The 14,873-nt window shown below is 46.3% G+C and overlaps 1 protein-coding gene across 1 annotated transcript; it reads left to right on the forward strand.

The window, feature by feature from the left end:
* The first annotated feature begins 11,305 nt into the window (after positions 1–11,305).
* TACSTD2 (tumor associated calcium signal transducer 2) lies at positions 11,306–12,989 on the forward strand. Its single transcript, XM_037499665.2, has one exon. The coding sequence runs from the start codon at positions 11,306–11,308 to the stop codon at positions 12,275–12,277; it is 972 nt and encodes a 323-aa protein (XP_037355562.1). The 3' UTR covers positions 12,278–12,989.
* Positions 12,990–14,873: the final 1,884 nt, after the last annotated feature.

The raw sequence follows: 14,873 nt of genomic DNA on the forward strand, positions 1-14,873 counted from the left end.
GGACTATTGTGAAATCAAAAAAAAAAAAAAAAAAAAGACATATGTGCAAGCCTCTGTGTCGATTGTGCAAGAGAGAAGAAGGTGCTTTGTCAAACACCCCAGTCTATCTCCCCTAAATCATCCTTTCCATCTTGTGCCAGCACATCCAGACTTACCTCTCTGACTCCTGTGTTGCCTGTAAATGAATCCTTCACAAACACCTGCCTCAGTGATCTTTCTAGAACAATAATATCTCTCTGTGTGTCCCTTAGTAGAAATTGTCATTAGCAACCTCAGCCCTTCATGATATGGGTCTCACTTACTGTTGCAGCCTTGACAGCCACATTGGTCAGAGGGCCCAGTCTTGTTATTCTGTTCTACCCTTTAGTCTTCATTCATTCTTTGCCCATGCCATTGTTCTCCCCACAGTACCCCTCTCCCTGCCTTTGTCTACACACCCACATGTCTGGTAATCCTTAGTCATGTCTTAAGATTCCCCTCAAACATCGTCTTCTCTGGGAAGCCTGTTCCAATTTTTCCTTTGCGCTAGGACACACACACTGCTAGATTTAAGGATCTCTTCTGTGTGCTCCCATAAATCCTGTGCTCCCTGCACGCTGGACTTTTTGCTATACCTTGAGCAGACAAGTGTGTTCCAGAATCAGGGCTTTCACATACTTTATTCCCTCTGCCTAGGAGGTTCATTTCCTAAATATTCACTACATCACTGACTTCCTCACTGCATTCTGGTGTTCATTCAAATCTTACATTCTCAGAAAAAATATCCCTGACCAGATGATCTAAAATGATATTCCCCATCCTCTTCAACCTCTTTCCCATCTTCAAGGTACTGACATACTTTGTTCATCCAAACAGCAGTTCTAAAGGTCAGCAGTGTCTGTTCAGTGCTGCTGAGGCTGGTCCACACCAGCTTGCAAGCATCAAATGTGGACCTTTCTCCCTAGTCATAGTTTGGTGATGCCACGTTGATATCTTCAATTTAGCTATGGGAAGAATTATTGACACCAAGGGAATCACCAAATACTACAAATTAGAATGTTCTCTTTCTTTTTTGTTGGAGAACCTACTGGTAATCAGGTACTTGCATGATGCTATATATATGGACTTACTTATTGTTTATCTGCCTCACTAGATTCTCATTTCCATAAAGGCAGAGATTATGTTAATGCTGTTTTCTCAACATCTAGGTCAATACCTGATGCAAAGTATCAATTCGTGCCCAATAATATCTGTTGAGTGAATGAACAAAGGAATGTGAGAAACAATAACCACACTGAATTGTGAGGTCCTCAAAAACAGAAATTCACTCTTTTCATCTTCTGCACCCAGCACAGAGCCTGACATATAAAAGGAGCCCCGGAAATGTTTATAAACATGTGAGTGCACTTTGCAAAGGGCTGTGTCCAGGTGGAGACCAGATGTACACTGATGAGCATCAAAAAGCCAAACTGGGCAAGTTTCCACCTTGTACCAAAGATAGAGACTTGCACCAGCACAGGCTGGAAAAGCACTAAGGTGGCTGGCAGGAGCCCAGGCTTTTTTTTTAATCCAGTGTGGCTATGTTTGCAGGTGATTGCAGGCAATTCACTCCCCCAACCGGGGCTTTAGTGCACCTAGTGGTGGGAGGAGATGATGGGGTCCCTTCTAACTCACAAACTGTGGATGAGTTTGTGTCTGCAGCTGTCCCAAGCAGGGCTGCTCTAAAGTAGGGGCAGTGTGGGAAACGAGGGGAGAACTCTAGACTGGCCTCCTACAGATGCAAGAGTCAGGCAGGCTGTTTTCCCTGCCCTCTCCTTGTTGGACGGCCAGAGCGCTCGAGAAGGCAGGATGCTGACAGCTATGGCACATGGTTCTTTCTCCCTTTCCTGTCTTGCTACTCCTCCCCGGTCCCCAGCTCCAGGGGCCCCATTCCAGCTCCTCCAGTTTGTCTCTACTCCATGATTCTGGCATCTAACTAGAGGCTTCCCTGGTTGCCTTTCCTGCAGGAGCTGGATGTGGTACTCTTCAACAGGAGGAGTGCGGAGGCTCCCTGGTTGCTGTGGATTATTTTCAACAAACAGGTTGGTTGAGTTGGCTGACCACACCTTGTTTCCTGTTGTTGTTTATGCTAAGTGGAGGTGACCCTGGTAGTTGAATGTTAGCCCTTACTGAGTGCTCACTGTGTGCCAGGGAATGCCCTGCGCTAAGGTTGGCAGACTATGGACCTGGATGCCAAATTCTGTTTTTGTGTTGTCTCTGAGCTGAGATTGTGTTACATTTTAAAATAATTATATGGAACCTCCATAATAGACTGAAATTTTGCTACTTGGCCTGCAAAGCCTGAAACATTTACAGTTTTACCTTTTACAAAAAGTTTGCTAATCCTTGTTCAAATTTTTTTAACCTGAATTTTAAAACACATCCTAATCCTGGGCCTCCCTGGTGGTGCAAGGGTTTAAGTCTCAGCTCTATGAAGCTATGGGATCCCTGTCAGGGAGCTGAAGCACATGACACAGCAGACCTCTCCTGTCTCACCTGCTGCTCCCCTCAGCAGTGAATTTCAGTCAGTCTGCCTGTTCTGTTCCCCACTCTGCCTCTGGTGAATACACACACACACACATACACACACCACCCCCATACCTCTGGCTTACCCTCCAGTTCTTGTATGCACAAATAAATAAATCTTTAAAAAATATTATGTATGCATATAAGAGCTGAGTGTAGGCCAAAGGTGTGGGAGGGGGAGGTAAGAGGATTCACCGGAGATAGAGCGGGCAGCTGAACAAGCAGACTGACTGAAATACACTGCTGAGGGGAGCAGGGGGCGAGACAGGAGAGGTCTGTTGCACCATATGGGTAGCTCTCTGGCTGGCTGAGATTGAACTCGTGATACAGAGGCTGCGGACAGCTTCACAGTGCTGTGCTTAACCCCTTGCGCCACTAGAGAGGCCCTATGTGATTTATTTAAAAAAGCATGCGTTGAGCCCCCACTAGGCAGTCATGCCTGCAGGGATTGTTAACACTTCCAAGTCAGGGTTACAAGCTAGGTGCAAGGCTTCCTTACCCCTCCCTGGCCTAGTTCCATAGGCCTGGGAGTCCTACTTTATTTCTGTTCCTTTTCTCCCTAATAAACTTTTTCTTTCTCTAAACAACAAAAAGAAGCTATTTGCCTTTTGTCCTTTCAGTTCAGTGCAGGTGTGATGCTCAGCTAGGGCTTGAAATGAATGAATGATGCCTGGCTGGCTGGCTGGCTGTATAGTGGCCAATGGATGTATAAACAGTCAGTAGTGGGGGTGGGGCAAGGAGGGGCAGGGTGCTGAGCAGGGTGGTTCTGTTGGTTGTCTTCCAACTGGCAGCCTCCCGTGTTCCTGGAGAAGCTTTTATGGACAGTCCTCCTTTGCCCATTAGTCATGTTTTAAAAGGTTAGAGCTGATGTTCAGCTGACAGAGCCAGGACTTCCCGCATGAATCTAAAGAGATGAGTCCAGCTTTATGCATCCCACTTAGGCCAGGGAAACAATGACTCCCTTCTGGCCCGTCCTCTTGGACACAATCCCAGAATCAGAGAAACAATGCAGTGTCTCTCCAAGCTGCCTCATTCTTCTTGGACTTGAAACTTTCCCCTCTTCTTACTCCTCCTTCTTTCTGTCCTGTGAGCATCTTGTGACTCATGCCTGCTGAGAGTAGCAGCGCAGTGCAAGCCCCTCTGCAGACTGGCTCCTCACTGATGGGGCTGGAGACACCCCAAGATCAACAGCCACAGAGGTAGGGAAGGGCAGAAAGACAAGCCAACCTCAGGAGAGGGGAATGCTGGGCCATTTGCACCCACAGGAAGTCAGAGCAAGAGCTTAAGGTGGTGTCAACTGCCAGGAAGACAAATGCTCTGGAGCTTGGGACGAGCCATATCCCAGCACAGGTTGTATGTTCTTCATCTGTGTGGTGCTGGTAATGCCTTGTCTGCTTCCTCAAAAGAGTGAGTTCAACCAAGATGTCAGCAAAACTGTGAGTTGTTGAACAAAAGCAAAGCCATGTCATTAATTGGATTCAGTTAAAAGACTGTTTTGATGCTCTGATTCAGCAGCTGTAGAAGAAAAAGAGGTTGGAATGTAGTTTGAATGTGTACGCTAATGAACTTGTACAAAAGTGTAAGGATGATCAAAAACACCTGTCTCTGAGGAACCCATGTGAGCTATAGCAGCAGGGGGCAACAGAAAGAGCACAGTCTCAGAAGCAGACGAAAATGATTGTGAATTCCAGTTCTGCCATTTACTGTCTATGTATTCTTGGGCAAGTGCCCTTTTGCCTGAGTTTCCTTATTTATAAAGTGAGAATAACAGAACCTACCCCATTTAGATGTTGCAAGAATAACGATAACACATGTTGAGTCATTGGCCAATAATAGGTTCTCAAATTGCTGGTATCTCCTGAGACTCCTAGTTACATAATGTCATTCATGGAACTGGGCTACTGGTGGGAACAAGCCACAGCCCAGGGGGTGAGACTGGCCCAGCAGGAAGGATCCAGGCATAGAGATGTTTCACCTACAAGCAAATAGATGTTGAGGGATTGGGGTGGGAGAGGTAGATGTCAAGGAACCTTCTAATGCAAGGTGAAAATCACTTACTCCTTATGACTCTGTGAATGGAAATTCAGATCAGCTTGTGAAGATTACATAGGTACATAATTTCCCTAAATATTATGATGTGGGCCTCCCTGGTGGCACAGGCAATTTAGCGCAGCGTTGTGAAGTTTTCTGCAGCCTCTGCAGTGCCTGTTCGATCCTTGCCGGCCGCGGAGATACCCACATGGCGCGGCAGACCTCTTCTGTCTCACCCGCTGCTCCCCTCAGCAGTGTGTTTCAGTCAGTCTGCCTGTTCTGTTCTCCGCTCTGTCTCTGGTGAATCCTCTCACCCTTCCATACATCTGGCCTGTACCCCAGCTCTTGTATAAAAATAAAATAAATCTTTTAAAAAATATTATGATGAACTTCCCATAAAATTGCTTGGGACTACAATGGACTATCCTGTGGGAAAGGACTGAGGTTTCATAAACTATTTAGACTTTGGAGAGAGGAGTCCTCTGTTTGAGTGAGAGACTGGACAGAAGACCTGCTAAGATGCTTTTCAATGACTCTAAGGAGTCATTGAAAAGTGCCTGGACTGGGACTGTCCACACAGGCAAGCTGGTTTCACCAGAGAGAGTAGCACATTGGAGACCTCTCACCCCCTGGCCTCACCACTGGAACAGAAACAGTGCACACCTGCACACCCCCTCCATGGGCATCACACATCACCTGGCCAGCCCTGGGAAAAGAAGGGCCATGACTCATAAACGTGGGGTTTGAGAAACACGATTGCTTCAGGAATGTTGTGACAAGATTTCCTGGCTTCTCCTCATTTGCTGCCAAATCTCTCTGGAAACAGATGTGCCCAAGAACCAGTGAGATTAACTACAAGGTAAATACAATGCTGCGGGGTGTTTTATAGGCTTTTTAGGAGTATAAGGCTCTTGGAAAAGAAGTCAAGTACCACTAGAGAAAGCAACCAGAATGAGAGGGGGGCCATTTATGGCTTTCAATTTATGTCAAGAAGAAGATAAAGACAGGATCATGGCCAGGAGAGACAGAAATGAAACTGTGACGCAGAGTTCTCAGGTGAAATGACAGTCACTTTTCAAATCCTGTTGACCTATAAAAACCAAGCAGAACCAAAAAAGATGTCACAGCCAGCCTCTCCTACTCTCCTAAAAAACTGAGTAAGGTCCCACCCAGGTGAGCAAGCGTAGAAAAAAGTGTTGTCTTTCCAGAAAAGTGAAAACATCAGACTTTCAGTTCCCTGGACAGCCTGGACCCAACCACGCCCAGCTCACCATCCCAACATCTTAGACCTACTCTCACCCATCCAAGACTCCAGCAAGAGACTAAACTGTCATGGCGAAGTGTAGATGTTCATGTTGTCACTAGAACTGGGTTCAAATCCCTGCTCTGCTAATTCCGAACTGTGTGACCTAAAGCCTTGGCTTTTTCATCAGGTGAATTGAGACAAGAGCAATGATTTCATAGAGTTGCTGGGGGTAGAGAGGTGGTAGATTATAGGGGTTGTATTTGTAAACTACTTGCTACAATGTTGGTGAAATGCAGTAAATGGCATTTCATATCAATATTAGAAACTATGTAAAGGGAACAAAAGAAGCATATAGAAACTATTCCAAATATTTCTTCTGAATTATAAACATTTTAATGATAACAAACAAGAAAATGCATCCCCTAGTTCTTTTGAATTCTAATATTTTTGAATTCTAATATTTGGCAACACGAGTTCATTTTTAAAGAAATGAAACACTGAAGGTAGAGTTGTGCATTCCTAATCTAGTCCATTCTCCACACCCCTCCCCCTGCCCCTAGCCTTGCTGCCCAGTTCCCTGTTATTCTATGGTTGATTTCCCCAAACCTCCCTCCTCCTCATTATAGAGGCCAAAGCTGACAGTGGTCTGGCCAGGAAGAAGAACGAGGGCTCTTCCCAACATAGAGGCAGGCAGTTTCACAAATATCACCCCCTTCACTGTGTTTCTAGGAGGGTACCACTGTACCTGTTCTATAATAAAGGAGACCAAGTGGGAGGATTTACCCAAGGTCTGGCTGCACAGAATTCAAATGCTGTTTGTTCCTGCAAAGTCAAAGCAAGGGGATTGCATGTCCACTCCAGTGTGGGAGGAACCGGTGGTCACTGGCATAAGTCCTAGGGTTTTCAAATGTTGACTCTCTGTGGTGTCCTATATAATTAGCTATTTTTCACTCATCATGAAACCAGAACCTCTTACAAAATATTTGTATAATGAAGAAAAGAAAAAAATCAAAGAAAACCTGGGGAAATGAGATGAGACTCGTCCCACTTCATCCCTTCAACCCTCTTGCATCTTTCTTAATTTGTATGTTCGTTCACAGTCAGGAGACCTGCAGTCTAGTTCTGGCCTGACCCCCTGTAAACATGTGACCGTGAACAAATCCTTCTTGTCTCCTCCCAAGGTCAGTGTTTTCACATCTGTAAAATAGGGATAATAATATCTCTGCTGCCTACTCCCCAGGGGGTTAGAGGGATCCCAGCAAACAATGTTAGGAGAAATGCTTAATGCATTCACCTCACCTCTCAATTCTCTGTATTGCTGGATCTGGGAGGTCGGGATGATGCGCGCTCCCCTCCCCAGCACCCATCTCCTTGACCTGATCTTCAGCAATCCCCATAATATCCACCTTTAGTGATCTCAAAGCTTCTCCACATTCCCCGAGATGGCTGATGATAATAGCTAAGATTAATTTTACTTGGTACATGTCAAACACTGGGTTGCGTATTTTATATTCTTTATCTTGAATAATTAAGATAATGATGATGGTATTTTTTCTTAATCAGTTTTATTTTGTGTGTTTTGTTTGTGTAAGTCACACCCTTAAATAGAAAATTAATGTGTTGATATTGGTCTTATACAAAGGAAAAATCAGATAAAACACTAGTTTAGAAAACAGAGCAAAAGAATAAAATAAGTGTGGAGTTAAATGGGGGGTGGGGAAGCACGTTCTTAAAAACAAGCTGGGAAATCATCCTTTTCACAGACTTTGAGGACACGTAGGCTTTAGTCTTTAATTTTATAATTAAAGAAATTGAGGCTCAGAGAGATGAAGTAACTTGCTCAAAACCATACAGCTTGTGAATGGTGTGAAATTAGAATTTGAGCAGAAGTATCACTGGATCCAAAGGCTGTTTTCCTTTTTCAGATACATACGTAATTGAAATTTTATTAATGTTTACAGTGGAAAGTTTCAGAACCTATGCATTAATAAAACATTAGCCCCTAAAACAATCTGAAGATTACAGAGAAATATTTGAGTCACTTTCAGTATGACAAAGAAAAACTTTCACTTGTTATCTAGGCACGGGAATTTATGGCAATGTCTGTCTTAAGAGTGTGCATATGAATTGGTCATTCACGGAATTGAAGAAAAATAATGAACTACAGAATAATGAATTGGAGTAAAGCTAGATGGCAATTTCCGTTTTGGTTAGCAGAGCAATGGTGGGTAATTACAAATTCTGCACATTACCTCTTAGAGAGATGGCATTCATTTGAAATATGAATTTATGGTACAATCTTAGCATATTTAAATTATGTTCAAATCCCATTTTCCGTCAGCTGCATTATACCACTGTTCTTCGAATCTCTGTCTGCTTCTAACCTCATAGACCATCCTTCTTCAGACAGGCTGATTAAAGTTTAGGATGGTGCATAAAAGTAAAAGTAACACCCAAGTATCATAAAGGAATTTAAAGGGAATATTTGGAGGGTTGCTGAGGTGGAACAGAGGCTCTTGTCTCCAGTAGGTGATGAGAGCTAGACTAGGAGAGGAGTATTGAAATCGTCAACACAATCACTCCTAAGAGACAGACTGATTTTGCGACATTCAGGGCACGACCCAATGTTAATGAACCCAGTCAGCACTTCTGAGTGCCTAATATATGCCTGCACTGGGGCTACAGGGATTAGGTGTGGTTCCTGCCCCTGATACATACGTGACAAGCCCAAGTTCATGAAATGCTTTTGTAAATGTTTGAAAATTTAAAAGATACAAGGGGATGAAGCTAATATGTGACATTTTGCAGACTTTGGCAGGAAATGGATGCAACAAATGTAAATCAGAGTGGGGGTTGTTCTTACGTAATGAACTCATTGTGGTGTTGGTGTGCCTGTTGGGAACACAAAGACTCTGTGTGTGTGTGTGTGTGTGTGTGTGTGTGTGTGTGTGTTGGTACGGCTCATCTTTGGTTCATGTATGGGAATCTATCCATCTTCCAAAGAAGATATTGAGAATGGGCTCCTTCTGTCCCCTTCCTTCTGACCTGTGACATGGATGGAAAGGCAAAAGCTCAAAGACAACAGCACACTAGACTGAGAAGAGCCAGTCATTTGGGGCTGCCCTTGCTTAATAAAATCATTGTACATATTCCTCAGCCCTGAGATCCCTTCCCCATCAGCTTTCCTCTTGCCAAAGTAGGGCCCTCTGGAATATCAGACAGGTGGCTCTGCCAGTTATAGAGGATTCTAGCTATCTAGGCAGTAGCCGGAAAAATAAGAAGGCAGGTAAGATTTAAAAAAAAAAAAAAAACTCATACACACAACCTAACATGTTTAGAGTCACAGTTTACAAAGCTTTAGCATCTATTGTCTCATCAATTGAGATTTTATTTTGCAAGATGACCTATGAAGTAGAGAGGTTATAATCCCGATTTTATAGAGGTGTGGATAGAAAAGAAGTTCAGAAAAGTTAGTGTTGTCATTCTGGAATGTTACTCTCCTGAGTACAATAGGGATGGCCTATCAGGGAAGGCTTCCTGGAGGTGACCCAAGAGCTGAGTAGAAGAAACACAATCTTGCACTAAATCCATAATTCTGATAGATGGTTTTACAAAGGTTTGAAAACACAAGGACTGGAGAAGCAGAGAGGAACACGATGAAGGTGAAGATGATGACCACAACAGCAGCTGACACCTGCCTTACTCACTGCAGATATTGTTAAAACAGATACTATTCTAAGTAGTTTATCGAACATTAATTCTCACACCTACCTTCTTAGGTAGGGACTTCTATTTTCCCCATTTTTATAGATGAAGAAACTAAAGTCCAGAGAAGTTAAGTTTCTTGCCTAAGGTACAATATGATTTTGTGTGCTAACTTAAAAAGTATGACTTTTATCCTAAGAGCAAGGACAACGCTCTGGCTCCTGACCCCCAGTCAATCTGTGCTTGAAGTGTTTTTAGCAAAGAGAAGATGGGCACAGAGCTGTGATTTTGGAAGCCTTCTCTGATTCCGAATGGACTAGAGGTTGGAAAAGGGAAAAGAAACTGACGATTGGTGGATGGACAGAACAGAGACAGTGGGCTTAGCAAACAGGGGAGTGTTGCAGCAATGCCTGGTTCTTTGGATAAAAAATTGCCCCTATGTGTCTCTGCTTTCTCTAGCTGTAAAGACAGAATGATGTATTTGCATCTACCTGCCTCAGGAATTGCTTGAAAATTAATGGGGCAGAGGCTGGGCTGGCTTTCATGTGTTAAACAACACCCTTGCACTACTGCTGGTGTTCATTAAATGCTGAACGTATAAAATGTGCTTTGATGGAGGAGCAGGGAATAATTATAGCTTGCTAATTATTGTTAATTTTACCACAGCTTTGAAACTTTGGACTTTCTCAATGATTCAAAAAAGAGATTGCAACCCCTCTGTCCCATTAAAGTAGCCACACAGTGGCAGACAAGCAAATTCCCACAGGTTCCATTCTCTCATTATTTGCCATGGTTCAGCAAGTTATATGGGACACAGAAGAAGATGTAATAATTTGCTCTCTTAGAACCAAATTGTACAAAGAATGTCTTACAGTCTTCCCAGTTCTTTTCAAGAATTTGTTCCCTTTTTCCTCCCAGTACTGAGTATATGTATAAATGCTGGGGGCTGGGGGGAGTGGAGTGTTTAGTGAGAGCCCTGATATGGTGCACAGGAGGACGCCTGAGAGTTACTCAGAACCGCTCCCCCAACCTTTCTGCAGATTCTGCAGCACTCCTTTCCATAAACATCCATTTAAAGGCCTCATAATAGCCAGGCAGAATACGAGAAGCAGAGACCCCGCCCGGACTCCTGAAGAAACTGATGGCCGGGGCACTTAAGACTTCAAAGTGGGCCTGTCAGACACTCCATAACTTTCAGGATTGAGATGCGGATGAGGTGTGAGAACTGAGGAAAGAGTCGAGGGAGCCACAGAACTTAAAGCAAGGGTAGGGACCGGGAAACAGAAAGCGAGGGAGGGAGGAGGGACAAAGCTGGGCAGCTCTGTGCCCGGCATTTCAATGAAATTCCTGCGCTTTCCAACCCCGCAGAGGGGCAGGACGCTCAGAGCTCGCGATCGGAAACAGCTACGAGGGCGGATCCCTCCCTAGGTGGGGCCGGGCGGGCCGGGGGCGGGACCCTCGCAGCCCGCAGGTGAGTATCGGTTCTCCTCTCGCGGCTTTCGGTCAGGGGGAGGCGGGAGTAGCCTCCGCTCCGCTGATCCTATCGCGCCGCGCAGGCCGGGCCTTCCGTGGGACGGGCACGGCGGGCGGGATGTGTCACCCAAATACCAGCGGGTGAGTCGGCGGCCGAACCAGTCGGGCAGGTCCAGCGGAGTATAAGAGCGGGAGGGAGAGGCCGGCGGCAGACGCCTGGAGACTGTCCCAGACGGCAGAGCCCGGCCCCGCCGAGCCCCCAGCGCTCAGCCCGCCCGCGCCTGGACCGCGCTTCTGCAGCCCACCATGGCCGGAGACCCCGGCCTCGCGCTGCCATCTCGACCGCTGCTGCCGGTGCTGCTGCTGGTGCTGGTGGCGGTGACCGGCCCCGCGGCCGCGCAGCACAACTGCACGTGTCCCACCAACAAGATGACCGTGTGCGAGCTGGACGGCCGCGGGCGCTGCCTCTGCCGGGCGCTCGGCTCCAACTTCGAGGTCAACTGCTCCACGCTGACTTCCAAGTGCCTGCTGCTCAAGGCGCGCGTGAGCGCCCCCAAGGCCGCGCGCGGGCTGGTGAGGCCGAGCGAGCACGCGATCGTGGACAACGATGGCCTGTACAACCCCGACTGCGACCACGACGGCCGCTTCAAGGCCCGCCAGTGCAACGGGACGTCTGTGTGCTGGTGCGTGAACTCGGTGGGCGTGCGCCGCACCGACAAGGGCGACCTGAACCTGCGCTGCGACGAGCTGGTGCGCACCCACCACATCCTCATCGACCTCCAACACCGCCCGGCCGCCCGCGCCTTCAACCACTCGGACCTGGACTCTGAGCTGCGGCGGCTCTTCCGCGAGCGCTACCGGCTGCACCCCAGATTCTTGGCGGCGGTGCATTACGAGGAGCCCACCATCCAGATCGAGCTGAGGCAGAACTCTTCGCAGAAGACCCCCGGAGACGTGGACATCGCCGACGCCGCCTACTATTTCGAGAGGGACGTCAAGGGCGAGTCGCTGTTCCAGGGCAGGGGAGGCTTGGACATGCGCGTGCGTGGCGAGCCCCTGAACGTGGAGCGGACGCTCATCTACTACCTGGACGAGAAGCCCCCTCAGTTCTCCATGAAGCGCCTCACCGCCGGCCTCATCGCTGTCATCGTGGTGGTGGTGGTGGCCCTGGCCGCCTGCATTGCGGTCCTGGTGATCACCAACCGGAGGCGGTCCGGGAAGTACAAGAAGGTGGAGATCAAGGAACTGGGGGAGTTGAGAAAGGAACCCAGTTTGTAGGTACCGGCGGGGCAGGGGGTGGGGACGGGTCCCGGATTTTTAGCATGGTTCCTGACCCAAGTGAGTTAGGCTTCTTGACTCCAGGCCCAAGGAGATATTTCTCCCCACCCCAAATTCCTGCCTCCCACCCCACCTCACCAAATGTAATAGGTCTTGGCCTCAAGGTCACCTCTGTCTGAATTCTGTCTTGAAGGAAGCATTTTCAAAATTCCTTCCCTTTCGGTCCAACAAGAGTCCTCAGTAGAAGAGTTAAGGAAGGTTTGGCAGAGGGTTAAGAAACCGGTGCCTGTGTGACCCTCCAGCGTGGTTGGCAAGAGAGCATTCGATTTTGAAGGCTTAAAATGAGTTTAGATGGGAAACAGCGTTTTTACTGTCTTGGGCTTTAAGTTATTTGATGGGCTCCACTGGTTCCTTGGCCTTCCTGAGAAGAGGCGTTTGCTAATTGCCCGCCTAGTATCATCTTTACCACCTTCTCTATCACCAACCGCAAAATGCTGATCGCGGGCACAGAAGCCTGTTTCAGCTGCCTGAACACGTTTTCCATGTCTGTGAGGGCAGACCCTGCCTCGGAAACGGCGTCTACTCTTCAGCTTTCCCTTAATACAGCTGATATTAGTTACTGTTTCTTTTGTAAAATGTTTGTACATATGTTGTCTTTGATAATGCTGCTGTGATTTTTTTTTAAAAAACACAAATTTAATAAAATGTGGAAAAGGCACAGATGGAAAGGTGGAGTTTGTGAAAACTTCCTCCAGATTTGTATCACTTTGGTCTTCTCTAATTTCTCATGCTTGAATTTCTTGTTTTAAATGCTAACTTTGTCTTTGCAGGAGCAGGCATTCCATATGGCCTCTGGTCTTTCCTGAGAAACATTGACAGGATGGTTTGAATTCTGGCCTTTCTAAATAAGAGGATTTGGAAACCTCCCTCAAGATACAAGAGGGGGGTCTGAGGGCAGAGACTAGAACTAGCCTCAGGCTCAAAAGTCCCAGTAGAAAAGGTAACCCCTTCCATTTTTAGGTGCAGTTACTTCCTGTGTATGCCCACTCTCCTGCTAGGTGCTACTTCTCATGGAGACTTTGGCTGTTCACTTACTGCCAAAGTATTGTGGCTCTGGGAGAGATGAAATGCCTTGCCCACATAGCACAGCCAGGCTGCAGGGTCCTGCACACCTGCACATAGGTTGTTCTCAGATTTGACTAGTGAAATGCTTTTAAAACTCTTACTTCCTATTAGCTGTAAAAATTAGCAATTTGTCTCCTTCAGTCTTATCTCCTTGTTTTTACCCTTTGGACTATGTGAAGCAGAGTGTGCTAGAAGGTCATTGGGGGGTAACTAGAGTTACTGCAATTACTGGAAAATTGCTGGCACAAAGGGCTTGTAGGAAGGAGGAAGTGGTTGCTATTTTCCACTGCAAATAGCTAAAGCCAGGACTTGACTTTCTTTCCCTGGAATCCATCTCATCTTTCTCTTCCCACCCCTACTCAGATCTATACCTTACTCCTCAAGATTGAAACACCAGGTGAGAATGGGGGATCAGGAGATGTAACTCTTCCAGCCTGGGCTGTGGCAGGTGGAGTTGCTACTTTATAACTGCCTGAGAGCTCAGATTCTGTAACCACTATGGTAGACAGTCCCTTCAGGCCCCAAGCATCCTCTAGCCAGGCTGAACTAGGGGAGAATGGCTGAACTAGGGATGTGGGCTGACTTCCCCACAGGAGGATGGCCCAAGTGCCTGGGCTTAGAATGGGAATGCTAAAAATGACAGTGCTCCATTCCCTCAGTGGTTTCCATCCCTAAGTCACTGAACTATCTGTGCTAAAGGAACTTTGGTAATCACCTCTAATCTAACCCCTCATTTGACAGATGAAAGGGTGAGTGACTTCTCAAGATTAATGTTTCTGTGGCACAACTGGAACTAGAAAGTCTTGATTCCTAGTCCAATATTCTTTTCACTACATGAGGCTGCCACTGTTTCAAGAGCCTCTTTGAAAAACTCTCCCTTAACTGACTAGAAAATAAATTAAGGATTGAGTGGGTGGCTGGGCAAAGGAAAAAGCCCATCCCTTCATCAGAATGTCACTTCTGGATAATTTCTAATTATTCTAATTCAAGACTATGTGTCATTGCCCTTTATTGACTTATAAATCACAAAGTACTTTCACACATATCACCTTCCTTGAGATTGGAAGTAACCCAGGGGCTGGCCAACCTGAGTTCAAATTTTGCTCCATTGGAAGAAGCAGAATGAAACTTACAAATCCCTCTTGCACTATTAGAGTGAGGTAGTTGATAAGAGTTCCTTATATCTTAAATTTTCTCCTCTCATTGATTTTATTTATTTCATGTCAGAAAACTGAAGTCCAAAGAGATTGAGCGTCACACATCCTCCTTCAGCCAAAGTTGAAGACCTTTGCCTTTGGCTTCCTAGTCTGGGTTGTGATCAAGACTCCTTCTTAATTCATGTCTTTCAAGGAAGAGCCCCTCTTGCGTCTGTTTGAAACTTAGCTTGCCTCTTCTGAGAACAGGCCTCCAGAACCAGTTAATACAGGATTTCCCCTACCTTCCATTCACTGCATTGCGTGCAGACCTGGGT

Source organism: Talpa occidentalis, unplaced genomic scaffold, assembly GCF_014898055.3.
Source record: "Talpa occidentalis isolate TD23 unplaced genomic scaffold, MPIMG_talOcc4v2.1 talOcc4.9, whole genome shotgun sequence".
In the NCBI taxonomy this organism is placed as follows: Eukaryota; Metazoa; Chordata; class Mammalia; order Eulipotyphla; family Talpidae; genus Talpa; species Talpa occidentalis.